The following is a 19,894-nucleotide window of genomic DNA, read 5'->3' on the forward strand; positions in this document are numbered from 1 at the left end:
AACAGATTTTCAACCTTTGTGTTCTATGTGAGAAGTACTTACAACACCAGCAACAAGTCTTTGTTGACTTCAAGAAAGCGTTTGACAGAGTATGGCATGGAGCTCTCTGGGAAACCATGAAGACGTACAATGTTGGTTGTAAGCTTATTCTTACCATTAAACAACCATATGCCAAGGCCAGCAGTACAGTTCTTGTCAATGTCACAATAGGAGGGTGGTTTCACACTACTGTTGGGAGTCTGGCATGGCTGCCTTCTTTCGCACACACTGTTCACTATCTACTTGGGGCGCATAATGACTGATGCCTTAAAAGATCACATTTGCACAGTCAGCATTGGGGGGCGAACAATCTTAAATCTTCGGTTCACTGATGACATTGACGGCCTGGCAGGCAGCGAAGATGAACTTGCCAACCTTATGAAATGACTGGATGAAACCTCTGCAAAATATGGCATGGAAATCAGTGCAGAGAAAACCAAGCTGATGACAAATAAACATGATGGGATCAGCTCACATATCACTGTCAGTGGACAAGGGCTGGAGACAGTGAAATAGTTCAAGTATTTGGGGGCAATCATTGATGAAGGATGAAAGGCAGAAATTCAGGCAAGAACTGTGTAAGCAACAGCAACAGTGGCAAAGCTAAAGCCAATTTGGAGGAAGAAGAACATCTCCCTGGAATCCAAATGGAAATTGCTGCACGTACTGGTCATCTCCATTTTTCTGTATGCGTGCAAGACACGGATCCTTATGGCAGAACTTGAATGGAAAATACAGGTAGTAGAGATGAGATGCTTCTGTAAAATCCTGGGCATCTCCTACTTTGACCACATCACTAATGAAGAGGTCCACAACTTCATCACCCAATGTGCTCGGTCATACGAAGACCTGCTGATGACCATGAAGAAGCGCACGCTGAAGTGATACGGCCTATCCAAGATCATCCTCCAAGGGACAGTACAGGGGAAGAGAAGAAGAGGTAGACAGAAGAAGAGATGGATTGACAACATAAAAGAGTGGAAGGAATGGACTTCACGGAGATTCAAGCACTGACACACAGTCATCAGGGGTGGAAACATTTGTTTGACTGCTCATCAGTGATGGTGCCCCAATGACCAATGCGGTTATGGGAGAGATGATGATGATGATGTATAGAATGTCTTCTATTCCAGGAACTCAAAATACTGTCCAAAAATTAACGAGTTAAGCTTTACAACACGCTGTGAAGTAGGTAAGTGCCATAAGGCCTTTGTTATAGAGGAGGAAAACATGAAGAACAGAGAAGTGAGGTTACTTACCCACCCAAGGTTTCACAGTGAACTCAGATCCTGACTACATCTTGTGCTTTAACCACTCAGCCATGCTTCCCAGAGGTCTGAATCAGACTTAATCTTCACCCAGGTCTCAAACGGAACCTGACCCACTTGTGAGATTAGGAAAAGGTTATGTATATCCCAAACTTCATTTCACTTCCCTCCCTCTTCAGAAGCAGACCCGCTCAGCTCGGTGATAGGAAGGTTTCTATTGGGCCTTGCTACTTCAGCATATTTTGGTCTCAGTAGAAGCACTCCCTAGTAGCCTCAGAGTGCTGCTATGATTGATGAAAGAGTTGCAGTAGCCGGGTCCACTGGAAATTAGACAAGTTTTCCCCATCCAGAGAGAGGAGTGAGTCTTGTGGCCTTACCTTACCTCCCCAAATAGGACCTGCCACCAGAAGTGAGTGAATCTCTCAGCCTCCCTGAAAAAGACCTACTACTGCGGGATGGGAGAATGCAGATCATGGGGATCTTCTGCTGGAGTGATGGATCATTAATGGTTGGAAGAGCCAGGGATTGTGGGAAGGAGAAAATCCTAATGTTTTTATTATTAAATTATTAATTTTATTATTATTTACCGTTGTGTGTAGGAGTCCAAGTTGTGAACCAGGACCCCAATTGCGCTAGGCCCTAGACATAGACATAGAACAAAAAGACCCTGCCCCAGCGAGCTTACAATCTAATGGCCATGGGTAGCGGCCCTCAAAGGGATCAGAGGCTACCACTTTGATAATCAGTGAGTTAGCTGGCATGTTAATGGAAGCATCTTGTGGAGTTAACTCTGTGAGGTAGTAAAAATCCAGGTGCCTATAGCATGGTTATAAGGAGAAAGACCCCTATCACACTGGTAAATGGAAGCCAGGTTAGAACCTTGATAGCAACAGATTGTGGCCAGACAATTTTAGCCAGGGTGTGGTAAGACCCTTAGTAAATAATTTCCCTTCCGTACCAATTTGTGTGACTTTGGAAAATTGTGTACCCTGCTGTTTCTAATCCCCTTGGAGCCAACCTGCTGCATTCTCAACACTGATCTGTCTGTGAGCCATTACTGATTACATCAACAGGAGACTCTGAGACTACCTCTCTGCAGCACTTCTATGATCTTGGGGGCAGTCTCAGGGAAGCTATTCTGTTACACATGTTTCAGAATAAGATCGAAAAAAGGAACCCAATCCCCTGTTTTTAGCCACAGGGTGATTTAAAAAACAAAATTAAAACAGATATTTGGAAGATGACCCCCACAATAGCAGCACAATTTGAAGGTGGCTCAAATGTGAGTCTCCTCAAAGTTCTTTTTCTGGCCAGCTTTCCACTCCTAAACACACTCTCCTACTCTTATTTTAAATTCACACATTTTAAGGTCAGAATGACCACTATGATCAACCAGTCTGACTTCCTGCATAACAGGCTCTAGAGTTACTCCAAGTGGTTCGTACAGCAAGCCCATCACTTTTGACTGAGCTAAAGCATATCTTTCAGAAAGACATCACATCTTGATTTAAAGACTTCAAGTGATGGAGAATCCATCACATCCTTAGGTACGTTTTTCCAATTACATTCACTGTAAAAAAAAGAAAATGCTCCTTAATTTCTAGTCTATTTAGATTGTAAGCTCTTTGGGGCAGGGACCTTGTCTTCATTCATGTATAGCACTGGCCACACACCAATGGTGTTATATAAAACAAAATCAATCATTATGCTGGGCTTCAATAGGTTGACAGTGTAACAATACGTGGCATGAAAAAATCCACTATAAATAATTAAAACCTAGTCGTTTCCTAAATGCTTATGTAATTTTATAGCACTGCTTTTAAAACAATGGCGAGCTTTGGTTTAAATCTGAACGTATGTGACATGTCATACTGGTTTTTATGAGGAATCTCTTAACTCTGTAAACTCTACCACAGAGGCCAGCTTCCTCCGGGCCCTGCGGGGGGGGAGCTCAATGCCCCCCCCCGCTCCACCCTGGGCCCCGCCCCCACCCAACCCCTTCCCCCAATCCCCCATCCCTGCCCTGCCTCTTCTCGCCCAGTTCCGTCCTCTCCCAAGTGTGCCCTGTCCCCGCTCCTCCCCCTCTTTCCCAGCGCCTCCTGCATGCCGCAGAACAGCTGATCGGTGGTGGATGGGAGGCACTGGGAGGGAGGGGGAGGAGTTGATTGACAGGGCTGCTGGTGGGTGCTAAGCACCCACTAATTTTTTTCCGTGGGTGCTTGAGCCCTGGAGCATCCACGGAGTCAGTGCCTATGAACTCTACTGTGGAGGCCTATCCTGCCAATCACAAACATGCTGGGAAGAGATCACCTACACTTTGTTCTCAACCAGGGGTCTGGAGACCCCTGGGGGGCCACAAGCAGATTTCAGGGGGTCCACCAAAATAAAGCAGAGAGCAGGGCCAGCGTTAGACTCACTGAGGCCCAGGGCAGAAAGCTGAAGTCTGGGCTGAAAGCCAAATCCTGGGCAATTTAGCTTCCCCGGGTCCCTGTGGTGTGGGGCCCTGGGCAACTGCCCTGCTTCCCACCCCCTAATGAAGGCCCTGCAGAAAAACAGTTGTTGTGGCACAGGCGGGCTGTGGAATTTTTATAGCATGGGAACCACAAAAGAGCCTTAAAACTACCTTTGCCCCCGGTCTCCATTTCTTCCCTGAATGCACTTCAGTCGGAGGGCAGAACCATGCAGCTAGCCATCACATGCTGGAATGGCCTGTTTTCCTTCCTCATTTACAATTGTTGACACTTGTGCTAGGGTGGCATTGCATGCAATGAAAGCCACCGGAAGAACTTTTGTGAGCCTAAATAAGCATTTCATTTCATTGAGCTTAATTGAACATTAACCACATTGTACGGCAATACAATGCTTTATTTGGGGTCAAGAACCCTTGCTAAACTAGCTAACTAGGTATGCACCTAACAGGGATTTTGCCTTTATTTTTGTTATCCCATTCATTATCTCAGTGTGATCTGCCGTACTTCCTTGCCTAAAAATCCAGATAAAATATTTGAAAAAACACTAACAAGACTTTAAAAGCCAAGAAGTTTGCAAATTAGCCTGGCTGTAGCGCACAGGGCCTGGAAGCCAGACAGCACTCGAGAAAGGTTTTAATGACACTTTTTTCCGGAATGACATAGGTAACCTCATTTGTGGTTTCACTCCTCATGACTAAAGGAGGACCCCTCAAATTCACAAGCATGTGATCTTTATGCAACGCTAGAAGGCACAATCCACAGGCCAGGCACCAGCCCCACAGCACTGGGGGAGGGATAGCTCAGTGGTTTGAGCATTGGCCCATTAAAGCCAGCCTTGTGAGTTCACTCCTTGAGGGGGCCACTTATGGATCTGGGGCATAAGTACTTCATCCTGCTAGTGAAAGCAGGGGGCTGGACTCAATGATCTTTCCCTTCCAGCTCTAGGAGATTGGTATCCCTCCAATTATTATTAAATTTAAGATGTTAAGTGTTGCGTCCCCATCATCATGGTTTGGCTTTGCTGCATCCTGGCGTCCTGTGTCACAACCTCGTCGCCTGGTGATGCGATGACAACCCCCGATGGCTCTTTTCTGGGGGGGGCCTGAAAGCAACCGGGGGAACCCCCAAACCAAACGCAGGCGACCCCTAGGATTCTGGAACAGGTGACCCTGGGGCCTGAAGAGAGAAATTGGGGGCCTGGCCCATCGTGTTGTCCGGGACCCTCCCCTTGCGCTGGATTTACACAGACCTCACCGGCGTTTGGGGGGGCCCCGGGGGTGGGGCCGGTACAATTGTCCCCCCCCTCCCGCCCCTGCCGCGGGTGGGATCCCGGCCGGGGGGGGGTTGGCCAGGAGCTTCCCGGGGGCGGGCTGCGTCGGGCGGCAGCCCCAGCTCAGGGGCCCCGCTGCGGGCAGACCGGGCGCTCTGGCCCCGCACCCCGCTTCCTCCTGCCGGGCCTGGCGGGAGTTGTAGTGCGCAGGGCCCCGAGCCGGCCGGGCGGAGGCGGAGGCGGAGGCGGAGGCGGGCAGCCCGGCCCCCTGGCGGACTACAAGTCCCAGGCAGGGCGGGTGGGCGTGTGCCGGGGGCGGCGGCGGCAGGGACAGGGGCAGGCCGCGCACTCGCACACGCCGCCGGGCAGCGCCGGGGGAACGTTGCGCCGCTCGCTCGCTGCCGGAGCCGGGGACGGGGACGATGCAGGCGGAGTCGGGGATCGTGGCGGACTTCGAGGTCGGCGAGGAGTTTCACGAGGAGCCCAAGACCTACTATGAGCTGAAGAGCCAGCCCCTGAAGAGCAGGTGGGTGAGGGCGGCGGGCACTGCCAGGGCAGCGCGGTGCCCCTTCCTCTGCCCCCTGCCCGTGTTCACCGCCTGCCCCCTTTCCAGTCCTCCCCTGCCCCCTTTCCATTCCCCCTCCCTCTGCTCCTTTCCATTCCCCCTCCGTCCCCTTCCTCTGCCCCCTTCCATTCCCCCTCCCTCTGCCCCCTGCCCGTGTTCACCGCCTGCCCCCTTTCCATTCCTCCCCTGTCCCCTTTCCATTCCCCCTCCCTCTGCTCCTTTCCATTCCCCCTCCCTCTGCTCCTTTCCATTCCCCCTCCGTCCCCTTCCTCTGCCCCCTTCCATTCCCCCTCCCTCTGCCCCCTCCCCGTGTTCACCCACTGCCCCCTTTCCATTCCCCCTCCCTCTGCCCCCTGCCCGTGTTCACCCCCTGCCCCCTTTCCATTCCCCCTCTGCCCCCTGCTCCCTTCCATTCCTTTGCCCCCTTTCCATTCCCCCCTCCCTCTGCCCCTGCCCCCTTCCTCTGCCCCCTGCCCATGTTCACCGCTTGCCCCCTTTCCATTCCCCCTCTGCCCCCTTTCCAGTCCTCCGTCCCCTTCCTCTGCCCCTGCCCGTGTTCATTCCCCCGCCCCCTTTCCATGCCCCCTCTCTCTTCCCCCCTAGCCCGTGTTCATCTCCCTGCCCCCTTTCTATTCCTCCTCTGCCCCCTTTCCATTCCCCCTTCCTCTGCCCCCTCTCAACCTGCCCCATTCCCTCTCTCTGCCCCCTGCCCTTCTCCCTCTGCCCCCTTTCCATTCCCTCTTTCCCTCTGTCCTTTCTCGTCTACCTTTTCCTCGTCGCTCTTATTCCTCCTCTCCTTAATCTGCCCTTCTCTCTCCCTCTTTCTGTCTCCCATGCCTCTAGTAGATATTCCCCCCCCCCCGCCTGCCCCCTTGGCCCAGATAGGAATGGGGAAAGGCTGCCCCTCCCCTGGCAGTGCCACTGTGGTGCTGCTTGTGCCCTGAAGCTGCAGGGCCTGCCCGTGTTTGGGCGCGCTGGAGCTGGGTGCATGAATGCGTAGGCTGACACTGACACACAGCGTGGGATCCTGTCAAAGCAGTTGCAAACGGCAGCCTGCTAATTTAGAGGCGAGGCGGGTTAGTGAAGCCAGGGGGTGTCACAATCGGAGGAGGCTGTTTGTTATGGGATGATGATGGTGGTTTGCTGGTGTTTAAACCATGTCCCTGATTGAAAAATGTTACCGAGGGAGTAATCGGGCTGCCATGTGTCTGCTGTTTGTATTCTGTGCTGCTGAATCAGCCCATTTGTAAACGTTAAACAAAATATATTGAAAGGAAACATCCTATGCTGTTGGGACCATAAAAGCAGCTATTTAGTTCATGTTTCCTGTAATAATAGCAGTTTTGTTTGGCGTGCGTGTGGGGGAGAGGGAGGGCCCAAGTTCTGGTGTGGTTTTATGTAAAGGGTATTGTTGGACATTATCCAGCCTTGGCCAAAGGATCTCACTGTCATTCTTGGAGAGGCCAAGGCTGTCACTAAAGCTTGTCTGTACATAAAGGGTATAGAAGACAAAAAGTGTGAGAGAAATCCGCACCTTGTCGCTCGGGGCGTGCAGTGCTCTAAACAAGTGAATACCTTGGATTGTTTGAGTGTTCTGATGAGATCCTCTACATAACATTGCATTAGTTTGTGGAAGAGTGAGGGGAAAACTCCGTCAGGTAAAATCCATGATCACGTACAGCACTGAGGGAGAATAGCTGTTTGTGCTGTTTCAGAACCTGCAACATCTATTTCTCTGCCATCATGCTAGCTTGATAAATGCTAGCTAGTCAGAACAAACTGGATATGCGGGAATACACTGTTTCACGCTTTTACACTGGAAATAGGTGCAGGACAGAATTTGGGATCCAGTCAATGCTAAATTAAAACAGGTGTTGCAAGGCTTGTAGGTTTTTTTTTGTTTTGTTTTAGAGCAGGCCCATGCTACTTGAAATCAATGAATGACATATTTAATTCAAGCTCTTGCAACGGTGTTTACCACAGTTATTGTCATCTCGAGCTGTTGTGTTATTTAGACAGGGGCTCCTGCTTGTTCAGCATATTTCTACTCCTCTTACACTGTATTGGGGCATTTGCTCCTTCTAGGGAACTGCTGGAAAAAGAAAACAAATGCATGTAGCACTTCAAGTCATCTGTGCCTTCTGGGCCCTGCATATTTTACTCTGTCAGCAATGTCTTTTTTTGTTGTTGTTGTTTTTTTTTCTTTTCTTCTCTGGACTGTCTTCCAAGGTGCTTTGTCAACAACAAACTTTCCATCCTCATCACAATGCTCGCTGAAACACAGATGGCAAAAACAGTGTATCTAATTTATAGCCAAGCTTGTTGATAGCATATCTTGTTCTAGTTATTTTCAGTTTTTAAGTATGCTCCCTATCCATTGTCTCTGGGCACATGTATATAGTTAAAATAGTGCATGGTGCATACAGCAAATATTAATAGTCATCCCATCTTTAGTAAGTCTATAAATAAGTTCCCCAGCCCTCAAACAAAAGACTTAAATATATAGATAGCTATTGTACTGAGCCCTGCCGGCTTAAGAAAAATTCAAGCTCTTTTGGGCCAGTGAAGGCCCTGTAAAAAACCCTGGCACTAACACCCAGGCTTTCAAATCTGGGGATGCTTGGGGCTTGTCTTCATTGCAGTTAACTTTACTTATAACTCAAGTGTTGCCCTGTCCACATGCAAAACCGCTTAGCTCAGTGTGGTGATGCTTTTAACTCAAGTTGTCTTGCCTGTCAGAAGTACATGCTGAAGCTGGCGTTAGCCTAACACGCTCAGCTGCCAACTCGGCCACTGTGTGCAGCTGTGTTATTTTCCAGCATGGCTGCTTTCGCCGAGCTAAGCTAACTTGTGAAGAGTTAGGGTGACCAGATGTCCTGATTTGATAGAGACAGTCCTGATTTTTGGGTCTTTTTCTTATATAGGCTCCTATTACCCCCCATCCCGATTTGTCACACTTGTTGTCTGGTCACCCTACGAAGTGTCCACTGTACATTAAAGTCATACCTGTAGTGTGAGCACTTTAGACCGACTGCAATGGTGGCGCTTGGGGAGAGAAGTGTTTCTCCTGTAGCTAGGACCCAAACAATATAGGGCTTCAAAGTTCAGTGTCCACACCTTAAATTGCACTTGGAAGCCAGTGCAACCTACAGGGTACTGGTGTTTCTTATGATTAGGGCTCCGTGTCTGTCATGGATGTCATGGAAATCATGGATTCCGTGACTTTCCGCAACCTCCATGATTTCTGCAGTGGCCAGTGTGGCTGACCTCAGGGTTTCCCGAGCAGCGGCCGATGCAGCTGGCCCCGGGGACCACCTGAGCACTAGTCTCGGGGTGGCGAGAGCAGTGGCAGGTGGGTGGCCCTGGGGTGGCTGGTGCTACTGGCTGACCTTGGTGGCCCCCTCCTCCCAGGGCAGTGCCCTGCCCTCCCCCAGAGCAGCACCCTCCTTGGCCCCCAGCTATGATTTAATCATGGGTATTTTCAGTAAAAGTCATGGACTGTGAATTTTTGTGTATTGCCCATGACCTGCCCTGACTTTTACTGAAAATACCCATGATTAAATCATAGTCTTACTTATGATCGGTTTCCTTGAGCAATCATGTGGCCAGTAATCCAGTCGGTTAGGCCATCAGAGCAAGGAGCTCCTAAATCAAGACGAATGGTTATCACCACCCCATCTTGCTCCCCCAGGCACAGATAGATAAAGTGTTTTAGGCCTCTGGGATCTAGATGCGCCCTATATTGTGAACCTCTGTGGGGGCTAAGTGGGCAAACCCACTCAGGAATGATGACCATATACCCCGTGGCTTCCTGAAACCGACCAGGATTATTTCCAATGTACCTGGATTGAGCCTCGGACAGTTTGCTGTCACATGAGCACAGGTACTTACCTCATCTGAGCCGCACCCTTGGATTGCAAAATACTGGGCCCTGTTCGTGTCCAAAGAAACAGAGATCGAGTCATTAAATCATAATGGTGGTTCTGCAGTATGGACCACGTTGCCATGTTCCCCAGCAGCCTCATGTACATATTAAGCAGCAAGGGTGACGGAATAGAAACTTGCAGTGTCTCTCACACCCCCCACATCCCTCCAACAAGAGAGAGCTCTCAGGTGGACTAATAATTACCTGAACTGCGGTGACATGGGGAGAGTGGACATTGTTGACATTGACTCAACTAGCCCAGCTTGTACACACCACTGTATCACTAGTGCGTAGTCCTGGACTCTTGCAGTATGCAGCGCTCAGAGCAGGCTGGGCTGAGGAAGGGAGCCCAGTCTCTGGTGGGCTTCGAGTCCATCCCAGCTAGGGTCTTGTTAATAAAACCTGGTGTATGATAGCAACAAAGGATGCTGCTAGAACCAGTTAACCTGACTTGTTTCCATCAATAGGGGAAGATCAGCCAGTGAGACCCTCTGCTGTTTCTCTGCTCTGCCCAGGCCTGAAGCCTGACTGGTGGGTATCAAGGACAGCTGAGAACATCAAGAGTCCGATTCTGTTTTCTTGGTCATATTAGTGTAAATCAGGAGTAACTGCCCTGAAGTTCATGGAGTTACATTCTCTTCTCAACAACCTTACCCCAAAAGGCATTTCAGGAATCGAGTGATAATGAGATAATAATGAACATCAGCGGATGGTTTGTTGAACAAGAGCCTATATGGCCACTTGGTTGAGCAGTGCCGGCACGCTGCCTTTCCTTGCTAATTCCACTAACAGGACTCAATTTCTTCTGTTTTGTTTTTTTTGTTTTTTTTGTTTTTACTAGCTATGAATGGCACAGAATACTTTCAACTTGTAAGCAATCTGAAGCTCCCTTTGCACGCCTAGGGCCTCAGTCAGGGGTATGTGGCATTTGTGCCCTCCAGCTCCAGACATAAATGCAATAATAATATAGTACTTTTCATCAGTAGATTTCAAAGCTCCTTCCAAAGGAGATTATCATTATCCCCATCTTACAGATGGGGAAAGCAAGGCACGGGGGTGGGGGAATGTCATTTGCTCACTCTCACCCAGAAGGCCAGGAGCAGAGCCCAGGTCTCTGGAGTCCCACTCTGGTGCTCTGTCCACTAAGCAATTGTGCCTGTCTTTATTCACATGGACAAAATCAATCCTGCTCAAAGATAGGGAAATCCTCTACTGACCCAACCAGTAGGCCTCTCATTTCTGCCTAAAGGGGAATTAGTTTTTCTCTGTAGTCTCATTGGAGTTATGAGGCAGAACCCCCATTATTGACCCTCACCTCACATGGGAAATCCACCCAACATGATATATATTAAAAAAAAATCCAGCTGCCCCCTGCCCCAAAAGGCTCACCCATAACTTCATTTCCGAATTTAACCCAGCACTTGCAGTATTGATCTTCCTCCTTTAAATTCTGTTATACTTCATCTTCCACCCAATTCACCTGTCTCCCATTTTCTTCTATGCACACTCCTGTAGGATAATTCAAGGTTTCAATCCAAAGCTGCAGGAGATCCTCTAATAAAATCTCTTTGCTCTAAATGCTGTCCTAGGCCATGCCACAACAGAATGCTAGAGGTCAATGAAAAATGTAAGTCCAGCAAAAAGGCCCAGTAACAAGGACTGAAAATACTATGCTGGCCTAAGATACAGTGATTCCTAAGGGACCTATGAGATTTTAGCCTTTTGGACTGAGAAGTGCTAGACATGTTTAAGGGTTCTCTGGAATTTGTGTGGTTGAGCTTAAGCCTTTGGAAACTAAACAGTTCTTACACGCACCCTCATTTCTGCATAGTCATTTTTAGGTGTGAGAGAGAACTGGCATATGTGAATAAATCAATATGACAAGGATTTTTAATACTTTTATTTTATTTTATTTATTACTAGATTGCAGAATGTAAGATGAAATCTTGCTCTCCCTAGCTCATATGCAAACCCTTTCAGTGAGCATTACACATAATACTGAAAGCGGATTTGACCCTTTGCTGTCACTGGGAGGCTCTGCATTTAAGTTGGCTCATTTTGTGTGATGGTCTAAGCTTACTGTTAATACAGATGGGCTAAGAACAGCGAAAACTGGTTAGGTTGGTTCATTTGCTTCTCCTTTTTCCTCCCAGTAATATAAACTCATTTGGGTTATATGCTTGATATAGTGAAGGCCTGCAGATTGTCAATTATTGTAGCTGACCATTTCAATTTTACAAAAACTGCATTCAGCAAGAATTACGAGCTAATTTTTTTACTATTTATGCTACTGCACTGCTGATCTTTTTCAGCTTAAATTTAATATCCCAAGAATGTTCCTGCTATGAAATTTGTATTTTAAGTGGAAAAGGTTAAGAGAAACTCTGTTTGCATGGTAATTTTTTAAAAAAGAAGCTTATACTTATTTTATGAGTAATAACTTTGAGATTTAATTTATTGAATTACTGAAGTTTATATAAAATTATCATAACTCTAGATTTTCAGATATATTCAGCTACAGATATGTATTAGCTACATGTATTTCACTAAAGTAAGTCAGTACCTCAGATCTAGCCAGCATGCAGGTCTTCACTTATTTTATGCCATCTTGTGCTGCTCTCAGAGTTGGAGATTGACTGACTGGTTAAATTAAATTAATTTTCCTTCTCTTAGAATACTGTATATTAGCAACGGTAGTATCTAATGGGGGGGGGGGATGGGGATCGACCCTCGGTGCACATATTTTTGCACAGAATCCTAACTCTGAAACTAAACTGGACTGTTCTAAAGTTCTTTACTATGCATATGATCAAATCTAATTTTGTAAATTAATTTTGCAATGTGATTTAGATTTTAAACTCGATTATGTTAGGATTTTCAATATTGTGTTTTTGTTCTTTTTTCAGATTACTGCTATTTATGAATCTTATTCAAGGGTTTTATATTCTCGTTGAGTTCTGCAGTGCAGTTTGTTCAGACTGTTTATATCTGTTCCAGTTGTGCAAGAAGTGGAAAATATCCTTTATTTAGAACAGGTCACATGTGCTTACATCAAGGAACAGAGTCTCAATGTTTTAAAAAAATGTATCTTAGAGGAACAAATTTAAAACAGTTTCTGAAAGGTTTTTCCTTCTCTAGAAGATCAACATTAGCATATTTTTAAGTAATAACAAGAAAGTATATCAACCAAGTGTAAGTAAAGTAAAACATGTAGGGTGAAATTTTCAAAAGCACTCAGCATTCGAGTGTGGTCTCATTGATTTCAATGGGAGCAGAGTTATGCTAGTGCAGTGTATCTTTGAAGATCTCTCCCTTAACATTTTTGTGAGTGAATAAATTACCTGATGTTTATTCTACATCTCAAATTCACATCGCTACAGAGAGAAACCTAGCCACAGATGATTACAGTACCTGAATGTCACTATTATTATTATTATTATTATTTTTTTTTTGGAAACACAACAGAAATAAATGTTCCCTAATAATAATATAGTACCTAGCTTTATATAGTGCTTTTCATCAGTAGATCTCAAAATGATTTACAAAGGTGAGTGACTATAATTGGGATGACTCTCATATGAAAATGTGGGGAAAGCTAAACCATCCAAAATATTTCTTATACAGGGAGCTGGTGGTGATACTTCTATTTAGGTAACATTTTCCATTGTAAAAGATTATTGTGCCCTTCTCTCTGCGAAGCTCTGATACCTCCATTGTTTGCTGCAGCCCTTTGATAATTGGCGTGGGGGACAACCTTGGGATACAAAAGTGCCTTTTCTTTGTCCTATGAAATTCAGTTCAGCTTTTACTGCGAAGTAACTCTTAAAGATCACCATTTCATTTCTCTCGGTTGCATTTTTCAGGCAGCCTGCCAAATTAATGACAAAACATTCTGAGACCAGGCTGACACCCCTGCCACACCTGGGAGCCGCCAGAGGAGCTAGTGGGGAAGAGAAACAGGCAGGGTGTATGTATTACGTAAGACATAGTCTTTAATTAATGCTTACATACTGTTTTTTCCCCCGCAGATCCTTGCATCACTTAGTGTCCAAGATCAATGCACAAGTGGGCAGAATTAAGGTAGCAGAGACAGCTGTAAACCTGACATTTCCTAATTTTTGAGTGTCTGACTATGCAACCTAAATAACATAGGTTACTAACAACTTGTACAGAATCTAAGTTTTCATTTAAAAAACAAACAAACAAACATTCCCCTTTGGGTTGTGAACATAGCCTTCTAAACGTGCAGTATGCAGACAGACAACTTTAGTGCTGCTGCTTTGCTTAAAGCTTCCTCAGCAGCATTAGAGGTACATTGACAAAACCCTGGGCAGAAGCCTGTTGGGTGCTGTGAAATTGGCAAAAATCTAGTCAATTTCATATTGTTGCTGCCTGATTGGAATCCAAATAGAGGCTGGGAAGGGGAAGAGTAATAGAGACTTTCAGGTATGTTATTTGACATATAAATGTCACTTCTTATCATACACTCCTGCAGTGAAAACTTTAATAGGAAAAGTTAGAGATTTGCAAAGCACTTTTGTTCAAAATATACTTGTTCTCTGGATATGAATAATATGGAGAGAAACCTATGGGTTTTGAATAGGACAGTTTGAATATAAATTTTTTTAGAAAATGTTATATTTGCCCCTGCATTTCAGAGCAAATCCCCCTTTGCATTTAAAACAAACAAACAAAAAAACGAGCCAGTAACTTTCAGGTTTTTTGTTTTCATTCCAAAACACTGACTTTGCATGTTGACTCAGGACAATCTTTAATTACCAGTTTGACATTTCAATGCTAGAAGGAAAATTAGGGAGCTGCAGACAAGTTCTGTCAACACTTTGTCCATAGGTGGTGTTTTTCCTATTTTAGATTCTCAGATGTTTTAACGTGCAATGTAATGGCCTGATTCTATTATCTTTGTTTACTAAAACTCATGCTGACTGAAGTAGTTTTGCCAGAATAAGGCTGCATGATTGGGTGCTGTAACAGAGTTAATTTTACATGGAAACCTGTCACCTTGCATTATATTATTATTATACTTGATTCATGACTTTTCTTACTGGTCCATGCAGTAAAACCGGAACAGTTACAGGGTAATGAATAGCATGCATACTGTTACGGCTTCCATTTTATATTTGCAGTATAGGAGCAATGCAAGTAAACTGAAAACAGTTTGTTCTGCATTAATATGTATTCGTAGCATACTATTACTTGGTTTGCATATATCCAGAGAAGGTCATGGGTTACTGATATAAGCATTTGGTTGGAAATATGTAGACTCCTTGGAATCAAAGACAGGGATCCTGGCAGGGTCAGTTGAGCCTGTCATCCTTTGAGGTAGATAAAATGAGTTCTATGCAGACAACTCCCTAAAGTCCAACGGCCTGTTTGCTCTGTGAAGGCATTAAAGATTCCAAGGTGTCTTTGGAAGAGTAGGGCTTTGTCTATGTGTCCATGGCCAGAATTTCACCTTTTGACCCACCCCAGTGTTGTGACGTGATCTCCACCTGGAAATGTCTTCATTCAGTGGTGAAGTGATTTCTTGTACATGTATGGCCCCCAACCCTGCAAAGGGGTCCCAGCGACAACCTACTGGTGTCTCTGGGACTCTATGAGAGAGTCAGATTCTGAGCTTATAAATCACTCTTGTTTGCAGAACACTTTAGGATCTTCCAGGATGAAAGGCACTATATCTTCTAAGGAGATATATGTATCATCAATATAAACCTTGTTCCTTTCACTGTAATACAGGGGTTGGCAACCTCTGGCACGCGGTTCGCCAGGGTAAGCACCCTGGCGGGCCGGGCCAGTTTGTTTACCTGCCGCGTCGGCAGGTTTGGCCGACCGCGGCTCCCACTGGCCGCGGTTCGCCATCCCAGGCCAATGGGGGTGGCGGGAAACCGAGGCCAGCACATCCCTCGCCCGCGCTGCTTCCTGCTGCCCCCATTGGCCTGGGATAGTGAACCACAGCCAGTGGGAGCCGCGGTCGGCCAAACCTGCCGACGCGGCAGGTAAACAAATTGGCCTGGCCTGCCAGGGTGCTTACCCTGGTGAACTGCGTGCCAGAGGTTGCCAACCTCTGCTGTACTGCTAGGTGTAGGAACTAATAGAACATTCTCATGTATATCGCTAGATGCCCAACTGAGTTCAACTGCCCTTTAATATTATCACTAACTGTCTTTAATAGCTTAAGTGTTACCTCTAGTTCATATTTTATTGAACAAATGACACCTGTACTGTAACTTGTTCTATCATATTTGCATCTTTCTAACCATCTTTCTGCCAAAGAGTCAACCCATAGTCCAGTAATTTGTATTTGTCTTCTTTGATTATACAGAAATCCTCTAAGATTTCCCCGCCCCCCCACATCACTAGCAGCCACTCTATAGATTGAGCTGGCAGGATGAGGGAGAAATGTGTTGCTGCCATATAGACTTACTACTTCAAACACGAACCAACAGAAATTTGTGAGGTGATAACTGTTGTATTTAATACCGTGTAAAGGAGAATAGAAGTTTATCATAGGAGTTCACGTTAGTATTTTAATACTGCAATTAACAGCCTTTAACAGTAAGATTTTTTTTTTAAACTCAATCCCTATGAAGATTTTGCTTGTACAGTATAACTAGACAATAGAGGACAAAGAGGAGTTCATGTAAGTGCATTCTGTAATACATTATGCTGGGAAAATAACACTGAGAAAAAAACAAACCACTCATTCAGGGGGGGAAAAAGAGTATCAAAGACAGTGTGGTACTATAAGATACAATTTAAAGGGTTGAGCCTGCAAAACATATTCCACGTAAATAGTCCTTGCTCACACGAGCAGTCGCATTCAAGTCAATGAGGCTGCTCCCTGAGTAGGGATTGCAGGATCTCGTCCCGGTTTTGGAAAGCCTATCATAATATCCATAGGCCAGGTTTACCAGTGTGCTCTGGTGACACAAAGCAACTGCAAATCTGGCTTAACCAGCTGTTTAGGTTGTCTTTATGGCTCCTTTGCACAGCTCTGATAGTGCACATCAGCCAGAGCATGCTGGGGAATTTGGCCCTCTATCACCAATTAGTCCACAGAATTAGAATTAATTACAGGGTTAATAAGTAGAACTGGAAGAGAGAAATGGAGATCTGTGGGTCAGGGAGAAGGATCGCATTGGGCCAAATGTTCAAAGGCACCTGTAGCAACTCTTAACTGGTATGTATGTCAAGGTGCAAGTACATTTTTTCTATTTTTGGCACACACTCACTTTCACACACAAATGATAGTTTATACACACACAAACCGTATTTGTGCAGATTTAGAGAAAGGGGCTTTATATGTGTGCAAATGCAGCATTTTTGTGTGCAGGAAAACCTTGCTGACAGAACACTGTCAGGCTTCTGTTTGGCTTGATGTCATTCAAGGACAGGTCTGTTTTAGGCTTTGCTCCGTAGGTGCCATTCATATCTCTAGGGATTAGTCAAAAATTCCTGTTTGTTCGGGTGTCAGTCGATCAAAGCTCGCCGATGAGACTTGGGATGCTGAGGCAGCTTTTACCTGGTAGCCTATAACAATACACATTGCTGCACAAATAGTTGAAATCTAATGAAGTAGAATAGGGTTCTGGCAGGGACAGTGGGGAGTTTTGGATCTGAGAAGTTAGGCAGAAATGGGAGCCACTCGAGTGGAGGAATGCAGCTGGAATAAAGAAATTGGACCCATTGGAGTGCTCTGGATTAAGGAGGCAGCAGAGTAGGAAAGGAATTATTATTTACTGCTTGATATTATAGTAGCACCTAAAAGGCTTACCCAAGACCTGGGACCCTGTTGTGCTCGCTGTTGTAAACTCGTATAGGAATTGGAGCGGTTGATTCCCTCTTGGGGAGTGTGGGGAAACACACAGTGGGAGTTGGGGTGGAACCAGAGTAAACAGGGAGTTGTTTCAGGGCAGGAAGACTGAGGTAGGAGCTGGGACCATTCAGGTTCATGGGGTCAGGAGGATAGGAAAAGGGGGCATAGGAATTGCTGGTGTTTCCAGCTAGGGAGGGAAAGCAATAGTGCTAGTGGGGAGATGGGGGTGTTTTAAATGGGAAGGCAATGGCTGAAGCAGCAGAGCCTGGCTAAACCTGTCTCGTGTGTATCTTTTATGTATTTTTATTGTCTTGACTTCCCTTTCAAGATTTTTTTTTTTTTTAAGTGAGGGAGGAGCATTTTTACAAGGAAAATTTCCAAAGCAAATAGCCTTGAAGCGTACTTTAATGCAATATACAGTAGAAATTCAGAACAGAAAACAGTACCACCCCCACTCTTTTGTTGTTTGGAAAGTTCAGCCTGCCCTAATCACACCTGTGAGAGAAGCAGGATGATGCTGAGATGTGGAATTCCAGCAAGAGGAAGCTGGATTGTAGAGAAGAGTAAAAAAGCTTTCTTGCTGGGCTGCTCAGTTGCAGCCTTCAACTCACAGGAGATCAGTGGGAACACAGTAGCCCAGTAATGTGATTCCCTGGAGATGTCACAATTATTTATTTGGATTTTTGCTCACTCTAGAGGGCATACTTGCATTCTTTATTCATTCAGACTAGGGGATTTGCCTTTCCCAAAACCTCAGCCATACTAGGGGCATGCCCCTTCTGTCAGTTTATCTGATGAAGACATTGACATTGTTAGGAACAGTTACTGATTGTTTTTTTGTTTGTAAAGTGGAGGCTGCTGATTGATTTTTATTGCAGCTCTGAAAAAGACAAGGTATTCATTCCCTAAGCTGCTGCTTCTGTTTGTTAAACTTGTGCACAGTGGCTTTGGAATTCAGGCTAACCAGTGTGGTGTGTAACTGTTCATTTTGTTCCCTCATCTTCCCACCTGTCCAACACCTAGACTGTAAGCAAGGAGAGTCGTCTTTGTTGTTTATCTGTACGGCTCATAGCACAAAGAGGCCCTGATCCTAGGTGCTACCAGAATGCATGTAAATAATACCAAGAAAAAATATTGTAATTGTCTCCGAGACCTCTTATGCACAAGAAGAGGTTTTTTAAGAATGAAGCAGTGCTTCCATCTCTGAATTAACTGATGAGTCAAAAGGATATTACTTCACAATCAGATCCCTTTGCAGTACAGTTTTTCCCCAGTTCAGAGTGGCAGGGACCTTGGGTTTTTTTCACCTTCTCTATAGCATGGAGTGCTGGTCACTTGCCAGAATTATCTGGGTATATCACACGTAATCTATTGCCTTGGGCGTTGATGCACCTTGTCCCTCCTGTTCTCTGCCTGTGGCACGTAATAGTTTAGTCTCCAGTGAGCTGTAATATTTTGGTTGTTGGGTTTAATGTGCTGGGTTGTGGGGTGGGTTGGCAGTGGTCAGACTAGATGATCTGGGGGTCCTTTCTGATCTTAAACTCTGACTGTTTGTTACAAAAAGAAAATTGTCCATAACTTTGAGGACGCCATCTAGAAGACGCTGTGAATTCTGGGTTCCGTCTTGAAATAAGAATTCAAATATTTGAGTGTCAGGTTTGCCCAAGAATATGAGCCAAGTTGCCTGAATTGCTAGAGGGGGAAAGTAAGTTGCTTTAGAGGAGGTGTGGTTTTGACACACCCAATATTGGTCAATCAAAGGGTCTTTCCAGCATGGTGCACATAAATTCAGGAAGCCGTCAAGAGAGGCAAGAAGATCTAGAAGCTGGTGAAGGGTGTGAATCTCTTCTTTGAGAGGACTTCATTTTAAGTAATGTGGAATGCCAGAGAGTTTGATAGAATCAGAGAGTCCGAGAATGCCCATATCTGAGTATATTATTTTTGCTGAGTTGCAGCCAAGAAGTACAAGAGGGTCTTAAAATAAGATTTCTGTAATTTATACAAGTTTATGCTTGACATGTGGGTGTAAAGAGCACTGATTGCTATAGAACATCACCTTGAAATTTGTATAATGATTTGTTTGATTCTGGTTGTTGAACAAGTTACAGTTTCAATTCAATTGTAAAGCTATTCTGCCAGTGATAAGCTGGTGTCTGGATAGTGTGGTGGAACCTAGATAGTGTGGCAGTGAATGCATTAGCATTGTGTATAGAGCCTGATCTGTAGCTCATTGCAGTCGATGAAAGGGCTCCCATTGACTTCAGTGGGCTTTGGGTCATGGCTGTAGAGAGGCAGTTTATTTTACATTAGAAGCTGTGCTGTCAGAGCCCTTCATTCTGAATGACTAAAGATGCATAGTGTACACTGCTGGCACAGAGCAGTGACCTCCATTTTTCATGTACATCAAACAATATGGAGGTGCATGAAACAAATCTACCTGTTGCAAAGATCTTGGGTGTGCTGAAGTAAGGCTGGTAAGGACGCTATTGTAGCTAGGCTTTTGTTATTAATAAGCTATAACA

At 45.4% G+C, this 19,894-nt stretch overlaps 1 protein-coding gene across 6 annotated transcripts in view; it reads left to right on the top strand.

Moving 5' to 3' along the window:
* Positions 1-5,425: 5,425 nt before the first annotated feature.
* The window catches only part of MITF (melanocyte inducing transcription factor), a 163,128-nt gene continuing 148,659 nt past the window's right edge, over positions 5,426-19,894 (top strand). For 4 of the 6 annotated variants that reach the window (XM_045024997.1, XM_045024998.1, XM_045025003.1 and 1 more), the window contains exon 1: positions 5,426-5,574. In XM_045024997.1, the coding sequence (XP_044880932.1) occupies positions 5,471-5,574 (104 nt within the window). In that variant the 5' untranslated portion in view covers positions 5,426-5,470. Of the gene's footprint in view, positions 5,575-10,005; positions 10,070-13,063; positions 13,086-13,566; positions 13,619-19,894 lie in introns of those variants that run through there. The other 2 variants (XM_045025002.1, XM_045025001.1) reach the window with 2 other exon arrangements.

This window comes from Mauremys mutica, chromosome 7 (assembly GCF_020497125.1).
Source record: "Mauremys mutica isolate MM-2020 ecotype Southern chromosome 7, ASM2049712v1, whole genome shotgun sequence".
NCBI classification, from domain to species: domain Eukaryota; kingdom Metazoa; phylum Chordata; order Testudines; family Geoemydidae; genus Mauremys; species Mauremys mutica.